We start from the raw sequence: 25,796 nt of genomic DNA on the forward strand, positions 1-25,796 counted from the left end.
AGATGCACATTGTGCTTGCTTGGTAAGAATGGTAAACTACATGGAAAACACACAGGCCGCAGTGAACAATATACAATTGTTTCATGAAAGTTACAAATATTCAGCATCAAAAGGAAGCTAAATAAAACCAAGTACAGCATATGATAATATCTACCTGTTGTGCAAGCAACTTTGGAGGTGGTGGCAAGTGTGAAGATGGTCCACGTTCCTATAATGAAGAACATCAGGCACTGTAAAGTTGCTTTTTTACAGACTCACTTTGCCATTTCAGTAAAGTGACAAGAAACCCACTACAAACACTAAGGATTTCCTTTTCCTTACAAAGACTGCCTGCTTGCTCTTTTTAACTTATTAATGGGCATGTTCTTCCATCTGTTTTGTACCAATTCAAATATATGCCACCTACACACTGATTCCCAATTAAGAATTACAATGACTTTCTTTACTATAAGACCTCCTTCAGTTTGTAATGCAGCTATTGCTAACACCATCTCCACTCATAAATGAGATCAAAATATACCTGTTCCCCACATTTCTCCCCTTTACAATCTTTTCCAGAATAACTCAGGTGTTATGTCTCCATTTTCTTTATGTAAGATTTCTCTACAAAGACACTGTATTCCCCTACATATAAGCACCAAGATTTGGAAAGCATTCAGTAAACAGTAAAACACCTCACTTTATTTTGAGAAAATATCCCTCTACTTTGACCTGACTTGATTACTAAGACAAAAAGTGGAGCTTCAGCTTTGGCTTAATAATTTTAGCTACCACATCAATAATAATTTCACTTTACAGGCAATAAAAACAGCAAAAATTTAGGCTTACTTAAAAACAAGGAAACACACAATCCCAGTCAAGCACTTTGACACATGCGTGACACTTGAGCAGCCAGGAGGGGAGAGCCAGGAGGATTTTAAGATTGAGGCCAGCCCACATGACAGGCTTTGTTTCAAAGAAAACAATGCAAAACTAACTACCACCAGCATCCCATACATGCCTGCAAACCACATAACCCCTTTTTAAGTCCCTCCAATTTTGACTGTAAGATCAATTCTTTCAAAGTAATGGTAATGATAAGGATCTGTATAGCTCCAACGAACCTGATTAAATGGAGGTCCCTTCCCATAAGAACTTTTTGCTACTGGAGGCTGAGCAGATATCTGAGAAGATGATTTAGTGCTGGAAGCTTCATCTACTTCTTTTCGGTTTTCTGTGTTTTCAGGGGTTTTTGAACTTTGGTCCTCACTGAAGAACCAAAATGGAGAAGAAATCAAAGAAACAAAAAAGAATTACAAAAGCTAATGACTAATGTTTTCTGTATGATTTCAGGGGAAAAAATGTATAAGACAACTAATGATAAAGATTTGTGATGTTAATTCATTTAAATCAATACTACACACAATGTTTCTGTAGTGGCTTGGGGACTAGTTAATTCACATTATCAAAGTATAAAATAAAATAGCAGTACAGCAGCTGCTCAAGCTGGATATTCATCTGTGATGTAAATAAATCTAAAACATTATTTTTCTGTCCTCTCAAAATATTACCCAAATATAAGTGATATTAAAATATCAATGACTGCATTGTAATTTATTCTGGGTCGCTAAGAAAGAAAAATTAGCTTATTAAAAATCCTCAACACATCTTGGATATCTTACAGATGATCAATCATCAAACTATAGCATACTACAATGGCATGTCTGAGAAAAATTACAATTTGGGCATGTAAAGGCCCAACTTTTTTAAATTTCTTTTTGACACAGGGTTTCTCTGGGTAGTCTTGACTGTCCTGGACTCACTTTGTAGACCAGTCTGGCCTTGAACTGACAGAGATCTGCCTGCCTCTGCCTCCCTTAGTGTTGGGATTAAAGTGTGCACCACCACACTCAGCTAAAATCCCAACTTTTTATTATACATTAACCCATATATTCCCATTTCTCTTTTAAGAGTAAAACAGTACAAAGATAACAGGCCCATTTCCTAAAGCTCTAATGCTAGCTCTAATGCTGTTTGCTAAGCTTTTAAGGACTAAAAAAAATAAAAATAAATTAATGAATAAATAAATAAAGCAAGAATCTAAAGCAATTAAATAGTCTAAAGAAAATAAAGAAAACCTATTTCCAAAAACTAAATGTCTATGAATGAAGCATCTTTGCACAAACAGCTCATGTTCTGTCAACAAAATTATACTGTCAATAACAAAAATGTCACAAGTTACCTGCTGTTCTCTTTAGGACTACTACTTCCTTGTTCATCATCATCGCTGAAATTCAGCTGTTCTGTATAATCTACTTCCATCTGAGCACCTGACAAAGAATGAAAAGTTAGATGGACCTCAAAAAACACAAACTGTGCCAGCTTAAACACCTACCAGTTTAAAATGCTCAATAAACTCTGCTTCTTACCTGCCCAACCTTCATCAGCTTCAGCATCTAGGTTATCAAATTTATCGAGCTCTTTCAGTTCTGATGCACTAAGGATAGAAGGGCGTTCCGGCTCGGAAGCCCAAGAAGGAGGAGGACCTCTTCCTCGAAGGCCTCTAATGAATAGGAGGGCACAGAAAAAAAAAATGTTTTAATTATATTGTGTTGGGAGTATTAAAACATTGGAATTCCACTTCAAATCAACATTAGTGTTTTCTATAGCAAGATATATACTGGCATGACACAACCAAAACCATTAATATATAATTTGTAGCTTAAATAGTTCAAAATATTTTTTTACTTAGAAATGAGTAATGTTTATGATGTTAAAATTCCCACATTAAGCAAGAGAGAAGAATGGAGTGACTAACATGGGAGGAAAGGAAAAATAATTATCACTGGTTTTAGGATGCTTTCCTGCTTTCAGAATTTTATGAAAACCAAATTTTTAAAACACTATTTTAAAATAGTCTTAAAAAACGGTTTTAGTTTTCTTTTGCTGTTGTTGTTTTTCCCAGACAAGGTTTCTCTGTGTAGCCCTGGTTGTCCTGGAACTCACTATGTAGACTAGGTTAGTTTTGAGTTAGAGATCCACCTGCTTCTGCCTCCTAAATGCTGAGATGAAAGGCCTGCACCAAACTGCCTAACTACTATTTCAATTTTATTTTACAAGAGGTAGCACATTTTTAAACAGCCAACTATACTTCTAAGAACAGAAAAACGAACACTCAATATTCAAAAACATCTCAATAGGCACATATCCCTTGTAGGCTTTGTTTAAGTCTTACTTGTTTGTTTCAGATAAAGAAGGTGGGAACCTCATGGGGCCATGTAGAGGTGGATATGCCATCCTTGGGTACTGCTGAAACATCTGGATGAAGAAAACAAAATCTAGTAACTTATGATATACAATATAAAGTATGAATGCATGAAGCAATAATATGAATAATTAACTTTGTCTGCTAATATAGATAGACCACACCAATCCTCCTCCCTAACAAACCATATCAATAATGAACCATTTACAGAACAGTGTTTTTGGAAAAACTGTTTTGTTTTGTTTTAAGGAAGAATTTTCACTAGTTGGCCTGGGACTTGCTATAAAACAGCTTGTTGTGAATTCAAAGATCTGCCGCCTTAAAGACAAGTGACCTCAAACCCCACCTCCAGAAATTCATTAACACAAAAAAGTATTAACTAGGACACAGAAAGAACTTCTGCTTCACATTAAATTTTAGTTTATATGATGACATGAAAAAGGTAAAAAGCATAAATTCATTATACATGAACCCCAAAAAGCCTTATCCAGGTTGGAATTATTGAGTGTGACAACTGGATAAACTCAGTGATAAAGAGGAACTCAATTCAGATTACAGAAAGGGAAAGAAGTGGGTAAGACAGCATCCTGAAAGATGGTTAAGCTGGTACAGAAAATGGGCTCTCAGTCAAGTTACTGTACAGACAGTAAAAATTAAGGACTGGAAAAAGTCAAAGACTATCTCTGTAGAATATCAGCTCTCAAGAGTTAAGCTTAAAAATGGGGTGGGGTAATGTTATAAAAACATCCTATGATCTGGAAGGGAACAGCCTCACGAAGTACACTTATAGACATAAGCCTAAAAATGATGTGAATTATGCACTTTAAATACTCTATACATATCCTGAACCAGATTAGATTCTGCTAAAAAAAAAAAAAAATTATATAAAAGGACTCGATTCTGCTAAAAAAAAATTATACTAGAAAAGGACTCGGTATGACTATGCTGTTTTAAAGAGGCTCTTCCTACTAATAGGGCTTAAACAAAGTCAAATTAAACACCAGCTATGTTTGACCAACTATGTATTACGTTTATGTGGCTTATGGCTTAAACTTTGAAGCCTGTCATAACATTAATTCCAATAACAATCCCTAAATTCTCACATATCTACTTGTGGTGTTAAAAGGTGTTTGCTTTTGAGAGTTAGTATAACACCTTTTCAAATAGTATCATAGAGGCAGCTGGTGCTGAAACCTCCTCTTCCATTTGCTTTGATCTTTCTTCCAACATCTACACCTGAAAGCTCAAAAATCTAGAAGCACAATTTGAAAATTAGGAAGACCAAGCTGAACAGGTAAGTTTATAAAGTTTCTTTTTTTAAAATCATACTCTTTCTTAGGATGTTATCCAGGTCAGGGCCTAACACACAGAGAACTGTAACCTTCTACCTTTAGAAAATATTTAACAAGTGATTTCCTCTGCTGTTCTAGAATGGTTAAAACATGGCAGGAAGAAGGAACAAAACACACAACAATTAAACAAATATTTAAACAAAAACAATGGAAGAAAAGAGACTACAATAGAAGTATCCAGCTTTAACAAGATGCCTAAGAAATATGAACTGATCCCAAGGAATCAATTATTGCACTTATCCTAATACCTAATAATCATCTAAAATTTAAGAACTTATTTTTTAATTTTATTTTATCTGTGTTAATGACACTATGTACCTTAACACGTCTTCTTTTAAAATACAACCAAGGGAGGGTGGCGGAATGTCATTCACAAGGGGAAATAGAATAGACATAAGTGGATGAAGAGAGGGGAAATGGGCAGGAGATGGAATGGAGAAACAAGGGTGGGATCAGATGTAGGAGGAACATGGAAGGGAGGTGAGAAGGCTGGGATCAAGGGAAACTGAGACAGAGCATGTCTTTGTCAAGGTGGAGGCCTGGGACTGGGCAGGCTTTGAGGAGGATATGGGTGTAACCTGAGCCGAGACTCCTAGCAGGGACACATGAAGACTGAAGTGACCACCTCCTAGCCAGGCAGGCTAGTGGAGGGAGGGGAGCAACAACCCACTGAAAAAAACCTTTGATCCAAAAATTACCCTGCCCACAAGAAGAAGGAAACAAAGATTGAGAGAATGTTCAACCAATAATTGGGCCAACCTAAGACCCACCCCACAATCAGAGAGCCAGCCCTTGACACTATTAATAATGATTTGCTATGTTTGCAGACAGGAGCCTAACATGAATGTCATCTGCGGGGCTCCACTCACAGCAGATCAAGACAGATATTGGAACTTGCAGCTAAGCATGGGGCAGAGCTCCAGGGTTACTGTGGGAAGTGTTAGGAGAAAGATAGAAGGACCTGGAGGGGACAGGAATCTCACAAGAAGACCAACAAAGACAACTAACCCAGACCCATGGTGGCTTACAGAGACTGAAACATCAACTAAGGAGCACCTGTAGGTATAGGTATACGTCTAGGTGGACCTAGGCACACTACAGATTTAAAAACTTACTTAAAATTCAAACACTTCTTAACTTTTTTTATTGGCTGTGAACTCCCTTGGGCAACTTAGTAAGCCCCTGAACCTCTTATCATAAAAAGTTTTAAATCTATCTAAAATACATACTAATACAAGAAACTATTAAACTAAAATTTTATTTCCACAATAAATAAAAGTTGTGATATGGCTATTAATATCTGTGCTATCCTTTGTTTTTTTAGACAGGGTCTCACTAAGTAGCCCTGGCTGGTCTGGAACTCATGATGTAGATCAGCCTGGCTTCAACTTAGAATGCTCTAAGAAAGAGGAGGGAATTAAAAGGTTACCAAATCTGGCTACATCTTGGCTTCTTTATTAACTCATGGCTCTAATGCTAAGAGTAATGTGCTATAAACATACTTTGTCTCTATTAATGATGAAACAACCTATATGACTGAGGCATGTGATTTATTTACTTTACTATACTCACAATCAATTTTTAGTTAGAAGTTAAAGAGACCAAAGACCTCTATTTTCCCCACTCCAATTTTCTTCTTGAATCCCAAAGCACACAATCCATTTGACTGCTTGCATGTTTAGCAATACTCACATATGGAGGCATCATAGCTCTATACTGAGAAGCAAGCGCAGGCTGCTGTCCATTCAGTTTGGCCTGTGGAGGACCACAAGCTATCCTCTTCTCCACCACTTTTAGAATATCATTTTGTTCTGATGTTATAGCTGTGTTTTCATCCTGGCCAAGTTGCTTTTCATCCTGATCAGAGGAAGGTGAGCCAGCAGACTTACCACCATCTCTCCAGCAAGCAACGTCTGGTGTGGAGGACAAATTGGAGTTAAGAAAATATTAGTAACCTAACAATGACACCAACCAGCCTAAGCACCTTTCAAGAAAATGTCAGCAACTAAGTAGTAAAGGGGTGGAGGAAAGCCCATGTGTGGGGCCTCTAATAATGCATTTAGGCAGTCTAGAGTTATGGATTCTGAAGAAAGAAAGTTATTATACACTTCTTTGACAACCCATCAAAGGATTATTAGAATCTCTATGAAGCTTTAGCAGTATTTTTGTAGTGGTTCAAAATCATTACTCTCCCTTGGTCTATTGTCAGATAGTCATGTATCTGAGAATTCTAGAGGTTAAGAAAAGTAAGTTGGATTTCTACAACTCAGAAGAACTGATGGAGATGTTTACATCATTTACTTCTAGTCAACTATTACTAGTTATGCAGGCCAAGGTAAGCAGATTCAGTGACATTATCTTGGTTAAATGTTTAACCAAGCAAAACCACTCTGGTTTTAAGGAAACCTTGAAACCACAACTATTAAAACTATTAAAAGAGACAGACAAATATCCCTCATTCTAGAAAAATGTTCAATCTTTTACATTAGCCTCTCTCTATCACTTAATCTGCGGAAGGCATGTCACGAGTTGTACTAGCAAAAAGCGCTGTAACAGACTCCTTTAGTCACAACTTCTAACTAGGCCTCTTTTGGATTCCTAGCCTTCAGAAACAGTGGGAGATCATATGTTGGGTTCAGTTTGTTGACTCAAGCTGCCATATTTATTAGGAGGCAATAGGTAACTTTGAGGTCAAAATTTAACCAATTGCAGAAATAGTCAAGCCAACACAATTTCTAATTGATTAATATTATGAATGTTAAATAAAAGTATATGATATAGTTAAGTTTGACAGGAAGTAGGCTAAAATATGAAAAACAATATAACATTAAAAATATGGACCTGTAAAATTTGTCAGAGGAATCTTAAAGCTAAAACATCTGCATATTTCTCAAACATTTCATATTTCTATTTTTAGTTTCTGCTTTATCCTACATATAAAGTATCATTCACTACCTAAAATAATATATTTCTTCATTTTGAGTTCAGAAAGCAAGCAATCATGGAATACAAAGAAAAGTTAAAAAAAATAGATCTTATACAATGGGAAAAATGTGCTAAAAAACTTATTACCATAGGAAGATCAATATAAGGCTAGGCACAGTAGCATAAGCCTAGAATCCCAACCTTGGCAGACTGAGGCAGATGCATGCATGTGATAAGGAGGAAGGAAATGAACAGGGCAAAACCAAAGGTAAAAGAATTACGTATTATTAATGTAGACAATTCCTGAACATTTTACAGATTTTGATTTAGTAAGTTTGATATAATTATACATTTCCAATAAGCTCTATAGTTACAGTGGTACTACTGAGACAAAAATTCTAGTTTTAAATGAATACAACAGTCTCTAGAGAGTAGGCAAGTCCTATGTGCAAGAGCACACGAGTGACATCAAAGATAAAACATGCAGAAAGCATTCTCACTTGGTGGGCGTAAACTTGGTCCGGGTCCATAGTTTTCATCATTTCCTTCCTTTTCTTTTTTTTCCTGATCTCCAGCTGCCTGTAGACTGGGAAATTCCTGCTGAAACTGACTATTCACTTGGATTCCTAAATTTTTTCAAAAACACAATGAGGTAACTTTTATAATGAAGATAATTGAAGCAACCCTCCCAGGATAGAGCTCTTGCTTCTTTCTGATGAATTATTAGTTACTCCACATTCTAATGATTGTTTATATCAATAAAATACTAAAATGTACATTAGCCTTTAAAAAATTAATGAACCGCCACGAGGAGACAGAAATCTGAGAGAAACCTGCAGATACACTGCAGAGGCATCAATGAAAAGGACTAGGCCAAGTGAGCTGCTACTTTGCTTCTCTTGTATTTTTGACTCCCACCCAAGTCCAACTTCTTCACTAAAAGCATTTAACAAATGGTTTAAATTGGATTATTGAAATGTACTTTCTGACTAGATAAACACCAAGTTCCAAGCAAGACTAAGATGTTTGCATTTGATTTACCACCAAATAATTAAGGCCATCTCACTATTCATTTATATACGTGTCCATTTTTACAAGTATTATAGCTACTGTGCTTTATGGACATTCTTTAATTTTTCACAAACCGGAAGTCCTTACTAGGGTATGTGAAAAAAGGTGGGACATTTAGGGAAATGAACACAGTGTCTATATGTGATATATCTGCATTGATCAAAGTGTTAAGGATATAAGCCATGTCTTTTGAGCTGTTACAACTTTTAAAAGGTAGAGGATAACTTACAAACTTTTCTTTAGATCACTCATGACTTTTGATGAAATGTAACTAGCCCAATAAAGTTTAAGAATATGAACATATCTCTTGGCAATGCTTTCTACCTTGGTTTCCTGCATGGCTGTTCAATAACCATCAAACCTAATCAGATCCCCCAACTAATGTCAACTTACCATCTCCTTGCCCACCTTGCTTGTTACTGGCCCATGATTTGGGAGCAGGTGCTACTTCTGGGGGAGCTGCAACCCCAGGTTTGGGCTGTGCTGGTGACACCTCTGGTGCTCTTTAAAAAAATATTAATCCATTATTTCAGATATTACACATTAAAAATTTTTAAATGCATGTAAATTAAGTATGCTAAGTTTGGCTACAAGCTTATTAATATAGATTATAGATGTATCACTCATAAATGGTTTGCTCCTGTATTATTTCCTTTAAAGCTGTGGCTGTTTTCTCCCATTCATCTCTACCTTTGAATAACCTATGAAGATGACAGCTGCTTATTTTTTCATTTTGTTAAAAAAATACTTGATACTAAAAATAACTACCAGTATGCTTCAAAGAAATACATATAAACAGAAGTATAAGTATAAGCAGACATACAGCTTATGCTGGGATAACTAGGGGCAAAAGCTAGGCAAACTTCAATTTTAGTTGATAGATTCACCACTCCATTACAATTCAAGCATGCAATAGCAATCTGTCTAATCCATTCTCATGAATAAAACAGTTCACAGTTTTATGCAATCCTTGTAACATGGTAATACTGAATTAAAAGATAAAACTAATTTTTTGGTATACCCAACCCCAGCTCACTTGTTACTATAAAATAATTCTAAAACAAACTAAGGCTTTTACAAAGGTGGTCAAATATAGCATATAAATTAAGCAGAAATATGGAAATTTGACAAGATTCATGCAAACAAAACAACATAAATCCTATCAACTGCACAATAACTTATTCAAACTTTTAAAATTACTGTTTAGCCCAACTAATAATCTGGCACGTATCTTGACAAATAGAAGACAAAATATTTACTAATGAATGATGACTAAGGCTAACATAATAGTACCAATTCTTATTTTTCACTTACTTTGTAAATAATGCCTGAGCACCCATGATACACCAAGCAGTTTCTATGCTGAAAACAGAATTCTTAGGCATCTTGGAATTTAGGAAACAGAACCAATTTCATATTTTTTTTTCTTTTTATTTCTTTCTGAATCAATTCCTACTCCCATTAGAAAGAAAATCCCTGATTTGAAGGGGTGGGAGAGGAGGGAGTATGGAACAGGCTATGTAATATAAGTAAATTTGTTGATTAGCTACTATATTGACAATGCCACTAGCCTCAAAGACTGTAAAAGTGTGCATACACACATTTATTATATATTTACTTTAATAGCATATATAATAACTCTCAGAATTAATCAAGGACCCAGAACGCTGGGTTCCACCCTCATATGAAAGTTTGCAGTAGATGCTAGTTGGGCTTATAGTAGGTGTTTTGAGTTCATTTTTCATGTTGTTAAGTAATAGTGTTAAGAAAGGTCAAAGATTTTATCATTCTGAGATAGGAGCCATCAGATGAGCATGAAAGAGCAAGCTAACTTGTTTCCATTTGATGAAAGAGCTCTCTGAATCTTAACTGTCATATACTATTTTTATATGCAATAAAGGCTGGATTTTCACCACACAGCAGTTACCGACACAAAAGTTTCCTACAAAGAAAGAAGTATTTTATTCTTTTAACAGATTCTGACTCACTTTTCTTCTTCATGTTGCTCTTGTTTTGATGCCCATCCTGTGCCGTCTTTAGGCACAATATTCACATTAGGGTCATTGCCTTTGTTCTCTGCTTTGAGACTTGGGAGGTTAGCAGGTGGAGGCATCCGCCGTGAAATACCAACTTTTCCAAGACTCTGTAACCCATGTCGAGCTGCAACTAAAAGATCAGTAACATCAATTTTCTTAGAACATCTACTGTATAATCCATTTTATTCAATGGAGTCTTTGAATAGTCCCTAATCTCAAAATCTCTGAAAACTCAGTTTATAAACCGGCAACAAGAAGGTTAAATTAAACAAGCCACTCAACAGGTAAGTCATCTTGGGAGCCAAAGCAAGATCTCTCTCAAAAAACAAACAAACAAACAAACAAAAAAATCGCACCAAACCCTGTCCCCCAAACCCCAAATTTCTAAAAATGCAATACTGTAGGCCTCGGGGGCGTATATGTATGTGATACTAGTTCTGAAACATTTTAAACAATCTGTTCAAAGTTTAAAAAAAAAAAAACAAAAACTTAAAATGTTAAAAGGAAGTTCAAAGTGGTAGCATACAAGCTCTAAATACACAATTTGGCCAGTGGAGGTAGGGAAATTGCTCTAAGTTGGAGGCTGGCCTGATCTACATAGCTTAAGCCAGTTAGGTTTACACAACAAGATCTTGTCTCAACACCTCCTGACCCCCAACAAACAAAAGAATGTTACAGATATAAATTATGTTCACAGTACTGTAAATATTCCACTTTTCACTATATTATTGGCTCAAGGGACCCAAGTTAAAAGACTTTTCCTGTAGCTAAACTTGGGGGGAGGGGGTAAGAAGAGAATGAATGGATCTTTCCATGTTTTTTTTTCTATAGTCAGAAGAGAGAATATAAAAGTATGTATAAAAGGTTCTGTGAGGGGCTGTAAGTTAGCTCAGAGGTTAAGACCACTGACTGTTCAGTTCTGAGCACACACGTTTCACAGCTCACAGCTGTCTGTAACCTCAGCACCACGGGAATATATCTCTGCAGGCACCTGCACTCATGTTCACATACCTACATGAATACATACACCATACCAACACATAATTAAAAAATAAATCTTCAACATTCTCTAAGTGTAAATTTTCAATGGTAAAATATTTAAATTCTTTTTCCCTCTTTTGCTCTGTGTATGTGAACACATACAAAGGGCAATATAAATGGGCTCTCCCTAGCTTCTAATCAAAAACAGTAGATATAGTAGCATCTGCATTAACAAACCCATAAACACTATAAATTCTACTGGGCCTACTCACCTGTAGTCTTCTGTGTTTCCAAAGACTTCCCTTTGTAAGTATTAAACAAACTGAGTGTTGCATACTTTTTCCCATCCTTTGCTTTTGTGCTCTGGCCTGACTTCTCCGACATTTCGGTGGAAACTCATCGAGTCCAAAGCCTCCTGCCACGCCCCTTAAAAGTAGTCTTTATGATGCACATAAGAAAAAAAAAAAGGAAATTTTTAGTATAAGCTGATAAAAAAGCTTACTAAATTCACATCTCCGAAGTGATGAACCTAGTTTACTACTTAATAATGACACATTATTTAACTAAAGTTTTAAAATGACTGTCTATCAGTCTACATGGAATTCATCATAGGAAAATGACACAATTTCCTTCAATAGAAAAAAATCTTTAACAGAAGCTCTAACTTAAAACTCGCTTATTAATAAAAAGGAGGAAAAGAAATTATTTCTCACACTGTCCTTTCAATTTAAAGAGATAATGTTTGTGTGTTTTCTAAAGGGTCTAGGTACGGTGGAAACAGGGCAAACTATCAATAGCTTAAAAACCATAGCTTATAGGACAGTACAACTTTCTGCACAAACATTTTAAAAACTCATGTCAGCAACATGCCACACAAGGGTTTTTGTTTGTTTTACAGTTCTGAGGACCTTACACAATATGCTAGGCAAATCAGAACTACATATAGCCCCAGTTCTCCAGATATACATTAAATACCAATTTGTCCTTTGAGAGTTTAGGAAAAAGCTATAATCAAAAAACTACATATACAATTTGCTACTACCTACCTATCAAATCATTAAGCACCCCCCCCACATTCACTTAATTATTCAATGACAATTTTAAAAGGAAAGTATGTATGGCCAAGCATGGGTGCACAAATTTTTAATCCTAGCATTGTGAGGAAGAAACAGGTTCAGGGCCAGCCTGGTCTACATTAAATTCCAGGCCAGCATAGGCCATACAGTGAGACCCAGTTTCAAAAGAATTAGGGGTAAGGAGATCTGTACACACTTACACAATCTAACCCATTGGCAAATTTTCATCAATTTCATGATACAGGAAGAAATAGATACAGTGACAAAGAGGAACAAATCTATCAACACTCATTATGAATAGGCATATTTACACAGATTCTCAACTTGTTACCCAGACTATATAATATTTATTATACTAAGAGTGAGAAGCTGAGTAGCAATGTTCTATCTTCCCTCTCACCCCAAATTAAAGCCTACTCTTCCTCCTGTGGGGTATACTTTGTCTTTGACCCATTTCTCATCTCTGCGTATTTTCATCAAAACTCCTGTTGCTTCCAATACTAACTGATCATCCCAAACTAAGTACTAACACACCCCACTGCCTAATTATATTTTTCCTTTTGGAGCACACTTTCAACTTCACATAGAATATAGGAATATTTTTGGTTGTGAGCATAGCCTTTATGGCTGAGCCATCTTTCCAGCATAAAAACATAAGTTGAAAAATTAAACTATGAGGAACAAATACTTACATGTTAACCAGAACTCAATACAAGAAACCCAAATATTAAATCTATGAACAGAATTCACCAAGCAATAAAACAAGTGAGCAAATGTGTTAAAATGCTCAATTCAGGAAGTCAGGCATGGCTGGAACATGCTTGTAATACCTGCATCTAAGAATAGAAAAAGGAGACTCAGGAGTTCAAAGCCAGCCTGGGATACACAGTGAAACTATGTCTCAGAAACCAAAACACTATATGCCATAATCAAATATAGTTTATTCTTGGGAGCAAGATTGATTAAACACACAACAACTAATCAACTTTAACTTGCAACCAAATCTGATAACTTGAGCTTAATTCTTGGGCACCCCTTACCTGAGGAGGAGAGAACTGATTTCCAAAATGTGATCTCCACATGTGTGGGCTGTGGTATACATATGTTGCACCCTCCTTAACTACACACAAACTTTTAATCCCAGCACAAAGGAGGCAGAGACCTCTGTGAGTTAACCAGCCTGGTTTACAAGTGTGTTCCATGACAGCAAGAGCTGTGTAGGGAGATCCTATCTCAAAATAATGGGGGAAGGGCAACTGCCACAGCAAAAAAGAATATGAGAATCAATTTAAATAAGGAAGGAAAATATACGCTCACTCAAACTGAACCACTGATGAGAAAAATTAAAGATGTATTAGTAAGGGAATAAACAACTAAATTTCTACAAAACCAAGGAAGGTCCCACATAGGACATCCCCAGGATATCTGGGGTTAGGTAGAGGTCTCACAAAATTGCCCAACTGCTAATTTTGAATTCCTGTGCACAAGAGTAGTTGGGACTATAGGAAAGTACTATCATGCTTGACTGAAAACTATCTGGGAGGGGGCAATACAACTGAAGATCTCTTCCTCCCTTCTTCAAAGATGATATTGTAAGGCAGAGTTGGTGATGACTTAAACCTTTAATGTGCAAGGGAGAGTCAGGTTAATCTCTGAGTTCGAGTCTAGCTTGGTCTAAAGAGAAATTCTAGGACAGCAAGGGTTACACAGAGAAACCCTTTCTCAAAAGAAACCCTGTTTCAAAAAAGGTCCCCTCCCCCCACTCCAGCCACTGACTATGCAGGTGAAGCACCTTATAACACTCCTGCTCTGGTCAATGGAACATGACCACACACACACACACACACACACACACACACACAGTCATACATATATATAATATGTAAATAATACAATCTATATAACATAATATAATTATAACATAACATAATATAATATATATCCTTGATTAGGTCAAGGATGCAATGACTGAAGACACATGGAAAATTGGCAAAGGCTTCCTTTGGTTGGAAATTGAATGTTGACAGTGTACACATACTCAAATCTATAAAATAATACAGAACTGGCAATATGAACATAGAGAGGGCCCAGAAATATAGGACCCAATAGACATCTCCCAAAGGTAAATTTGGCAAAGTATAGAGAAAAAGGCAACCCTTGAATAATACTGGTGTTGATATAATTAATTATAATTAAATAACAAAATTATTCCCTCACAGATAATCACATTCTTATGTTCATTACTCCATAGCAATATTCACACTGAACTAAAACATGCAAACATTCAAAAGTGTATGAATGGATAGAGAAATTGTGGTGAACACAAACATGGAGATTTTTTTTTTAGCCTTAAGAAAGTTGATAGCTAGGCATGGTGGCATAATCCCAGCACTCAGGCAGGCAGAGGCAAGAAGACTGCTGTGGGTTAGAGGCCATCTTGATCTACAAAGCCAGGAAAGCCCAGACTACACAGAGAAACCCTGTCTTGAAACAACCCCCTCCAAAAAAAAAAGAAAAAAAAAAAAGAAAAACTGCTACTGCTACCTGCAATGACACAGATGAACCTTAGACTGAGGGAGGCCCAAGTGAATGCATATTATCTAAGGTGGGCTTGATCAGGTCAAGGACCAAATGCCTCAAGACACATGGAAAATTAGCAAAGGCTTCCTTTGGGAATTTGAATGCTGACATACACAAACTAGCAACTTCAACTCCCTCATCCCAGATGTTTACAATAAGATAGCACCTACCTACCAGATTAGCTAGCTCTCCATCCCCACCCATGGATAAAAGTGCTAAGGCTTCAGTTGGTGCCACTCCATTGTGCTAAATGAAATAAGCCAAACAGAAAGAGTAACAGCAGGAAGACTAAAGAACCTCATTTATGTGTGGAAAATTCAATCAACCAATACACAGGAACAGTGAAAAAGTACTTAGAGGAGGTAAGAAAGAGGAAGGGAATTAGGTCAAAAGGAAGAGACTAATTGTGAGAATTACAATTAAAAGGAGAAGACTGTACATTGCACAATGAATAAGTCTGGGTGTTAGGAAATGGCAAGATCAGGAGTTCAAGGTCATCCACTTATACAGTGAGCTCCACACCTTAATAGAACCTGGGTGTTAGGTACTTTTAGCACTCCTTCAGATAACAATGGAGATGGAGGTCAACAGCAAATTGCTTAACTTCAGTAGTCATTTAGAGGTTACCCAAATGGTACAATGTACACTTCAAATACATAAAACCCCTGAATTTTAAAAAGGCAAAACAAATAATCCTATAAATTATACAGAAATTCCAAATATAAAATAAAGAAAGGACTGAGGCTGGAGAGATAGCTCAGAGACTGAGAACACTGGCTGTTCTTCCAAAGATCCTCAGTTCAATTCCCAGCAACCACATGGTGGTTCACAAAAGAACTGTTCCTGAAAGTCACAAAGTACTGTTTTTACATAGAACAAAAGGTGTGTTAAAATGAGTTTTTGTATAGTTCACATTCTGTAAAATGGCTGGGTGCACGCCTGTAACCCCAGCACTTGGGGAGGCAGAGGCAGGCAGATCTCTGTGAGTTTGAGGCCAAGCTGGTCTACAAAGAAGTCTAGGACAACCAAGGCTACACAGAAAAACCCTGTCTTGGGGAAAAAAATATCTGTAAAATGTCTTTCTGAATAGATACCCACCAACAGTTCTTCCCAGATAAAACACAGGAAAATACAGTGGATGCACTTTCTTAAGTTAAAAAGTAAACAAAGGATCCAACCTCTCAGAATACTGGAATAATGAAGATCTTGCTCTCAGGAGCCACAAGTCACTCTTGATTTTGTTTTATATTACCTACTATGGTGGGAGTGGATGAAATGTTGTTATAAATATGACAGTTAACAATGAGATCAAAGGTAAGGGCAAACTACATAGTGTTACAAATATAATGTCTTTGTTGTTTCAAGACAGGGTCTCCCTATACAGTTCTGGTTGTCCTGGAACTTGTTATGTAGAACAGGCTAACACTGAAATCACAGTGATCCTCCTGCCTCTCTGCCCGGGATTAAAGGCATTCACCACCATGTCTGGCCTTACGCAAATATAATTTCTAAAGGCACAGAATTTACAACTATAAAAAAGAAAGGTGGCTAAATAAGAAAGGGCAATCTTAAATAATCGCTTCAGTTAAAATTAAAGTTGAATTTTGCCTAGGGAAGCATCATGCCACTCTCAGGTCAAAAATTTTACTCAAACTTGAGAGAATACCACTGATTTGTTCAGAAATGAAGCTAGCCAGCAACAGAACCCAAGTAACTAAAAACAAAACAAACAAAAACCCGGCACCAAGATTTAGTTTTATTTTTGGATTATTATAATCAATCACAATCATTATATAGTGGTTAGAATAATTAGGGCCTCCACCACTCGTGTGTTTGAATGCTTGGCCATAGAAGTGGGAATATTAGCAGGTGTGGCCTTGTTAGAGTAGGGATAGTCTTGTTGGTGGAGTGTGTCACAGAGAGGCAGGCTTTGAGGTCTCCTATACTCAAGCTAGGCCCAGTGTGGCTACTGTTTCCTTCTGCCTTTGGATCAAGATGTAGAACCCTCAGCTTTTCCAGTACCATGTCTGTCTCCATGTTGCCATGCTTCCCACCATGATGGTAATGAACCTCTAAAATTGTAAGCCAGCCAATTAAATGTTTTCCTTTATAGGCATTACTATGGTCATGGTATCTTTTCACAGAAAGAGAAACCCCAAGACACATGGCTACCTAAAAATTTTGTAATAAACAAAGTAATGATCAACACAAATAGCATAGAGACTGAAATACATAAAAACGTGAAACACTGAAACTTACTGGATGTGGTGGCTGACACCTGTATCTCAGCATTGGAAAGCTAAAGCAGGATCAAGCCAATCAAGATCAGCCTATGCTACATACTAATCTTTTCTCAAAACCAAAAACCAAACTAAAATGACACATTATAAACTGAGTCTTTTAACAATTTCAATTAGTCATTTATGTGCACAGTTAGGATTTCCTAAAGAGAGAGGGGAAAAAGGGGCCAAAACCATCACAATCTAATGAAAATCCAGATCCAAAAAACTTAACAAAGCTAAAATACAATACTCAATGAACTACTCCAGGGAGATACTGCTTGGTGGTAGACCACTTGTCTAGCTTGTGTGAATCTCTAGGTAAGAAGTCTAGCACTAGGGCTGGAGAAATGGCTCAGTGGTTAAGGTTAAGAGCACTGACTGCTCTTCTAGAGGTCCCAAGTTCAATTCCTAGCAACCAGATGTGGCTTACAACCATCTGTAATGGAATCTGATTCCCTCTTCTGCTGTGCACGAATAAATAAAGTGTATAAATAAAGAGATGAATGAATGAATCAGTCAATCTTAAAAAAAAAAAAAGTCTAGTATTGCAAAGAACAAACCAACAAACAAAATACCACTGGGGTGGGAATATAGTTCAGTGGTAAAGCATTTGCCTTGGTCTTGGATTTTATTGCTAGGATGCAAACAAACTGCAAGGTTTGCTCTGCTCAACAGTCAAAGCTCAAGCACTGTAACTTACCACATTAACAAAGCAAAGCAGAAATATCATGTATCTCCTCTGATGCAGAAATAACTAACATTTGTTTCTGATAAACTCAATAAATCAAATAGAAAGGAGTGGTTAAAAAACAGATTTGCTTAACCCTATCTCTTCAAAAAGGGAACAAAGAAAGGATATCCACTTTCCTCTCTGTTTACAACTATACCAAAATAAAATTCTGGCCAGTAAAAGTTAAAGAAACAAAAGGAAATCAAATTAAAAAGAAAAATTAAAATTGCCTCATCTGTTGATTATAGGGCTACATACATAGAAAAGCTGGTAAGGGCTAAAGAAAAACATAAGGCATAGCAAAATTATACAAAGTCTGAACACACACACACACACAAAATCAACTGCATTTCAATATAGCAACAATGATCAGAAATTTAAAGTAAATATAACAAGTACCATTTAAGACAGCATTAAGAGACTACTTGAGGAGGTTTAAGACCTGTTAACTGAAAACTACAAAACATTAAGATGAAGCCTAATGAGCTAACACCTAATACGTGTGCGCGCACACATAAGTGAACCCATATACCTGAATGAAGGCAGGAGGCAGAGGCAGGCAGATCTGAGTTTGAGGCCAGCCTGGTCTAGGGTTACACAGAGAAACCCTGTTTTGAAAAACAAAGCAAAATAAAAGATAAAATTGGTGATAAAACAATACACAAAATTTAGGATAAATCATAAGAAATAAAAGTTCTCTAGGAAAATTTAAAGTACCAATTTTGGCTTAGAAAAACAAGAGTTGTTGAAAAGCTTTCTTGCTCCCCCTCCCTGTTTCTGGCCTAACTCAGATAGTCTCACATTTTCTCTTCTCAACCAGCTTGCAACAGTGCTCTAGTAATTCATGGACCAGAGATAGAAGAATCTATCTTAAAAATTTGATGCCTCATGTTCTACTGTTGTGATTTAAATGACAATAATGTCACTTCAGATATCAACAATGCTACAAATTAGGGAACACTATGAGGAACGTAGATTACTTCTAATTAGCTGATCACTAAAGGCTACTCTGACTTGGATCCAAAGACTTGGATCCAAATATCCAAAGACTTGGATCCAAATGCAAAGAAAACAAAGACGAAGAAAAAGAAAAGGCAAATGCCCTGGCGCCCTAAGATACCTATCATGTTCAAAACCAGAAAAACTAAGAAACTGTCCCAAAAGTTGTCCTGACCTCATGACCTGCACCATGGCATGCTCGCATGCACACTTTTTAAAATCCACAAAGACAAAGGCACCACCTGTCCTTTTACAATATACCACAACATCTAAAACATCATGCACAGCTATTAGCTTTAAACACGTATCTATTTATTTTGTTAAATGTGTAATAAAGACATACTCTGAAAACTTTGTGTATCCTACAGATGACTGACTTGCTAAAACTTACATCTGAATGAATTAACTTGCTCCAGCAGGTTTTAAAGACATTAGTTTCATTGGTTAAGATTTTAGTATCCATATCCATATACATGTATGTATGTATGTATACAACACAGGAGTGCTTGTGCTACCCTGAGACGTGTTAGAGATGAAAGTTAATCTTAACTTTAATTCAAGTCCTTAGCAGAGTTGTATGTGCCTGTGATGAAAGGCAAGTAAGTTCCTGACAAGAACGAACTGAATGACAACATAGTAAGTGTGTGTATACATATTTGTATATTACCTTTCTAATTGTTTTTCCCGTATAAAAGACAAGACTCACTCACAAGTCTTTGACCATCAGCTACTTTGTCTATATTCACTTGTATGGAGCCATACTGACCATACTTTACATGCCTCTCCCAGCAATCAACAATCAACAAGTAAAACAAAAATGTAAATGAAAAAACTCAGCTGGGTACAAGGGCAACAAAATTCTCAGATGACAGGAACTAAAGGAAAATGGTCCAGTAGGTTCCACCCAAACAGGACCTGACAAACCCTGGCACCAAGGTAAATACCAGACAGAGTCATGTAACTAACAGCTTGAGGTTGTGGGGGAAGGGCAAAAGGATAGCTGGGGCTGGCTGGCTCCTTAGCTCCAGGTCTACCGCAGGATACAACCAATATCCTCCTCTGGCTTCTCCTCTCCCTGCCCCCCTTCCCCACTACTTACTAGTTTATGCAGAATTGCTAAGGACAGGCTGAGTAAAGTTTCCTTGAAAACCTTCCCTTACCCCTACGTGTATCTACAGAACAGCCCCAACTGCAACCCACTGAACTTTAGCCCAGAAATGTAAGGTCAACCATAAAATTCATGCCTAAAAGAGAAAGGGAGAACAGGAAGTTAAAGTAAACAGAAATCAAATTTTGTAGAGTTTGCTAGATGGACAAGAAGTGCTGCCTTTGTGTTTATTCTACATGCCAGGAGCCACTAGAAGAAAACTAGTTGAAGAGAAATAATTGCTGTGTGAAGACATGGCTGCAGTTGACATTAATATTAACAAACCAGTACAAATTATTTAATTAGTAATCCCAGAAACCCTTCAAACCACTTGTTTTCAGTCTTTAAGTTCTGATTTTAAAAACATCAGTGCAATTACAGGGACCAAAAACACTATTTTCTGTCAGTATAATTTCTAATTTTAAAAAACCTCAAGGGGGTAGAAAGATGGTAATAGCCAGAGGACCAGGGTCTCTCCTACAAGACTGCCTTTTCTATAGGATAGGAAAGCTGCACCCAAGAAATCACAACAATATGTTAACCTATACAAAACCGAAACAATGACAATAGTTAACAACATGAAAAAACACTCACAAATGAAGAGCTACAGGCTACTAGCAGCTGCTAAGAGAAGGAGAAACTAGTTTTCTCCAGGGAGAAAGCCCTCAGGTAGCTTATTCAATCCCAAGGAATCAGTCCTAAACACATGTACATAGAAGCAGCACTAAAGAGATTCAGCAGATTGTACTTATAATTATATATACATATATATAACAATAATTAAAGAACAAGAGGCTATGAATTTGTGAGGGATTGGGAGTAAGAGTTGGAGGGAAGGAAATTATGTAAATATAGTTTCAAGTATGAAATTCTCAAAAAAATAAATTAGCAACAAACAAACAACAACAACAACAAAAAACAAACAAACAAACCAGCCTCTGGGCTAGAGATAGCTCAGTGGTTAAATGCATTGGCTGCTCTTACAGAGGACGTGGGAAGAGAAGAAGCTAACCAGTGAGCTTCTTTTTGTCTTTCTACCCTTACTTCATGTGAGAACAGTGTTCAAGTTGCATTTTGAAAGCAAAACGTCTGGCTCTTAACCAGACACTACAAAACTGGGAGAGGCATGTTACAACAAAGCTAGCAGATGAAAGCAGAAAGGAATAAGGCAGAGGAGAGCAAATGGGGCTGGTGACTTCAGCAACAGTCACCAAAACTACTGGCAGTAACAATACTGAGCATGTCCAAAGAATCAAGCTTGCTAACGGTCTGGTTTTGCTCAGAGGACAAAGGAAATAAGGTAAAATAGCAACAGGCAGGGCACCTAGATGAAGAAATACAGGCATTTTCAATCATTTTTAAATTTTTTAAAAGACTAAGTTTAATTCTCCTTAAGATTTTTTAAAGGTGATATGTTCTCCACAAAGTAAGTTCTTTTCCTTCAATTTCTCCAAGAGCATTTTCTCTTATCTCTAGTCTTAAAAATACTAGTAAACTTTGGTATTTATTTTTCACATGTATAGAATTATAGACCTACATTCTAATTTAACAATGTATTTTGGAGCCCACCTTTCAAAAATGTTTTGGCATGCAAAATAATGTAAAATTATGGACTGTGTCTTAGAAGTACTTAAAAATCATTAAAATTCACAAATGAAGAAACTTATAAAAAAAGAAAACCCATACAGCTAGAAAACAGTGGCTTCAATATTAATTTAGGTGTGCTCAAAAGAAGTGCCCAATAATTTTATCATAACAAATAAAATTTTTATTTTCATTAAGGAGATTAGCATTTTAAATTAAGTAACATATTTAAAGTTAGAGACTCTAAATAGTTTGTTTTCTCATGATGTATTACAATATAGGATGCCAAAGATCAATCATTACACACAATTAAGTGATGCCTCCATTAATAAAGATGACCACCTGTTTAGAAATGTTATTTTCAAGTATATAACATAAAAGCACCACAGATTAGAAGAGGAATTTGTGTAATCTGAAAATTATGAAACCTTAACCCAGAAGTATTTAGAAACATAGTTGAGAGGTAATTAGGTTTAGATGATGGCATAAAAGCCACGAATAAATCAACACTTTTAGCGACAACAGAGCTCCATCTGTCATGACAGTACAATGAAAAGAGCTCAAGGGTAAGCAGGGAAGAAAGCCCTCCTAAGACAAAGCATGCTAGCAACTTCAACCTTCCAGTCTCCATAACTTTGAGAAAGAAATTAAGTCACCTAGCTATATTGGGGGCAAGAGAGGATTGATGTATTAAGTCTAGAACAGAGTATTTTATTACTCCAATTTTAACTAGATTGTCCAATTTAAAATGACCAAACATTCACCAGCCCAATCCATCCTAGTTTCAATATATTCAGTATTCATGAAATATAACCATTATCAAGTTATTTAATTCCTTCATCTTCGGTCTGTTTTTGAAACAGTACTCTGTACCAGGCTTAACAATATTCTTTAGATACAAATAAAAATAAGAATATTAGCCGGGTACGGTGGCACACACCTGTAATCCCAGCAGAGGTAGATGGCTCTCTCCAGGAGTTTGAGGCCAGCCTGGTCTCCAAAAGCAAGTCCAGGGCAGACAAAGTTACACAGAGAAACCCTGCCTCAAAAAACCAAAAAAGATTGGTGATGAACCATGATGGCTGCCATCCCCATGGTGGCCTCCATTATGGTGAAGTTAACAGCCAAGCTGTAGGGTAACCAGGTACTGAAATTTTTGAAGTGACCTCCCTGCATAGAGGGGGGAGAGAGAGAGAAGAGAGAAAGACACATACACACAGAGAGTCCCTGTCACTGAGAGAGAGATTTTGAAAATTAAACTAAATATACAATAAATAATAGAAAAAACAAAAGCCTTTCTGAAGTAAAATAAAAGGAAGCCACGCTGGGTGTGTGTGGTAGTGCACTCCTTTAATCCCAGCACTGTGAAGGGAGAGACAGGTGGATCTCTGAGTTCTAAGTTTGACTTGCAGATGGAACCCTTTTCTGAGAAGTATTGTTTCAATAAATAAAAACTAAGTAAGTAAATAAGGAACTGCATAGATAAACCCACAAGCGGTAAATACAGTACAACTCCTTATGTAACAGTTACACTGTTTAGGTGTATTAAGTAATCTAGAGAGGACTTAATAGTATATGGGAGCATGTGTACTGGTTAAATGCGAACACCATGTTAATTTATTTGAGGCGGGATCTAATGTAATTTAAGTTGGTCTCAACTTCACACTATGTAGGCGATGATGTTTCTGATCTCCTGTCCTTCTGTTTCTTCTATTTCCCAAGTGTCAGAACTACAGGCCTGTACCAGTCAATTTTATTATGTAGGAGGAGTTGGGCATTTATAGGGTTTGCTTTGAGCAGGGGACTTATCTGAATCCACTGAATACTAAAAAATGACCAGTAAGTACAGTCTGGATAATCTGCTAGACCCTGTCCTTTTCTTTGTCTCTTGTTAAAAAATTTTTTTTGGATAGAGCTGGAAAGCAGACATAACAAATGAAATCATAGACACATCTGAAAGAACAGCAATCTATTAATGATTTCTTATGATTTAAAAAGATCTTAGGGGCTGGAAAGAAGGCTCAGTGGTGAAGAGCACTAGCACTGTCTGCTCTTCCAAGGGACCCAGGATCAACTCTCAGCACCCACATGGCAGCTCTTAAGTGTCTGCAACATAAATTCCAAGAGACTGACACACATAAAGTTAAATAAAATATTTAAAAAGATCTTAAGACTGTTAAAGAATTGCAATAACAATTTAAAAATTGAATTTCCCCCTATGTGGTAGTGGAGTCTATAATCCTAGCTACTGAGGCAGATTGCCAAGAGAGGGGTAACTAAACTGGTTAACAGAGGTAGGGCTTCCAAAACAACCTCCCCACAAACATGACTTCTTAAATGCAGTCTGAATGAAAAGCCTCTAGTTCTACAATAGCTAGCATTATGACAGCATTACTTTACAAATACATTGCTGTGTTAATAGAAATCTGATGCACAGATCTCAATTTTTAACAATTCTACCCAAGTTTGTACTTACCACACTAAGTTTAAGGTTATCACGCTCAAATCTGAAGATCATTATTAACAAACCAGGCCAATCATAAACTTTATAATTGCAAGTTAGTTATTAAAATTTCTCCCTATGCCTATATGCTGGGCACCTTTTTCTTTTCTGGTGACTTCCTTCATTGTGTGTGTGGTGTATATGTTGGGAGATAGCCAGGAGTGGTATATATAACTCCCATGAATAGAATCTACCAGTTTCTTAGGAAAAAAAAAAGAGAGAGAGAGAGAGAGAAAGAGAGCTCTGAAAAGAAATGAGGAAGAGAGGAAAAAGATTTTAATGCTATTTTGGCATTCGCAATTTGGACTCTAGAAACACCTTAGCATAAACACTATTTACATTAAAGACTGACTGGCAACCTCCCAATCACAAGTGGCTTCCAGGTAAAAAGCAAGCTACTGTATTCCCCAAATTCTAAGGTTTAATGAACATTATAAGAATTAGAAATTTCAATGTCTAAAGTGATATCCAATGATTTTACATACTTTAATTATATATTCGAGGTATAATGATATTTTAATGTGTATATATGTAATATACACACATAACAGTGAGTTATCAGAGCAACTGTCATATCTTCTGTCTCCAGTGTTAATCATTTGTGTAAGAAACTTCAAATGTTTTTAAAGTACATTTGTTTCCATAATAGCAAAGCCAAAAACAACCCAATACGTTGAAGGCCTCTAAAATACCAAAAACTATCATTTCTATTTTTTCATTCATTTGGTTTGTTTTTTTGAGACAGTTTCTCTGTGGCTGTCCTGGAAGAAACTATCATTTCTCCAAGAACAATGTATAATACAAATAACTGCCAGGCCACAATTGCAAACATTACTGGGTATGGTGGTGCACCCCAATAATCCCAGGACTTGTAAAACGGAGGCAGGAACATTAGAAGTTCATGACCAACTTGAATTATGAGAACACATCTCAAACAAAAACAAAAAGAAAATAAGAAAAATATGTTTCCAGGACAAAGAAAAGCCTTTACAATCAGAAAAACAACCTAACTTGCAAATCTTTCATACAAAGAACAAAAAACAACACCGCTAAAAAAAAAAAAAAGAAAAAAGAAAAAAAAGGTCAGCTTCCCAGTGGTATCCAAGCAGAGGCTGAGATTCATAGCCAAACTTTGGGGAGAGTACAAGTAATCTTATGAAAGGGGGAGACAGAAAGACCTGGAAGGGACAGGAGCTCCAAAAGGAGAGCAACAGATCCATAAAAACTGAGCCCTCGGGGACCTGAAGAGAATGATACCCCAACCAAAACAATGTACGTAGAGGACC

At 36.6% G+C, this 25,796-nt stretch overlaps 1 protein-coding gene across 11 annotated transcripts in view; it reads right to left on the minus strand.

Annotated features, from left to right (window-relative positions):
• The window catches only part of Prrc2c (proline rich coiled-coil 2C), a 73,297-nt gene that overhangs the window by 38,016 nt on the left and 9,485 nt on the right, over positions 1–25,796 (minus strand). For 7 of the 11 annotated variants that reach the window (XM_060364583.1, XM_060364590.1, XM_060364585.1 and 4 more), the window contains exons 2-11: positions 11,882–12,047; positions 10,581–10,758; positions 8,986–9,095; positions 8,022–8,147; positions 6,289–6,509; positions 3,215–3,297; positions 2,409–2,542; positions 2,222–2,309; positions 1,104–1,248; positions 155–208 (exon numbers count right to left, since the gene is read on the minus strand). In XM_060364583.1, coding sequence (XP_060220566.1) covers positions 155–208; positions 1,104–1,248; positions 2,222–2,309; positions 2,409–2,542; positions 3,215–3,297; positions 6,289–6,509; positions 8,022–8,147; positions 8,986–9,095; positions 10,581–10,758; positions 11,882–11,993 — 1,251 coding nt within the window. In that variant the 5' untranslated portion in view covers positions 11,994–12,047. The remainder of the gene's footprint in view (positions 1–154; positions 209–1,103; positions 1,249–2,221; positions 2,310–2,408; positions 2,543–3,214; positions 3,298–6,288; positions 6,510–8,021; positions 8,148–8,985; positions 9,096–10,580; positions 10,759–11,881; positions 12,048–25,796) is intronic. The other 4 variants (XM_060364591.1, XM_060364587.1, XM_060364584.1 and 1 more) reach the window with 2 other exon arrangements.

Source organism: Meriones unguiculatus, chromosome 11, assembly GCF_030254825.1.
Source record: "Meriones unguiculatus strain TT.TT164.6M chromosome 11, Bangor_MerUng_6.1, whole genome shotgun sequence".
In the NCBI taxonomy this organism is placed as follows: domain Eukaryota; kingdom Metazoa; phylum Chordata; class Mammalia; order Rodentia; family Muridae; genus Meriones; species Meriones unguiculatus.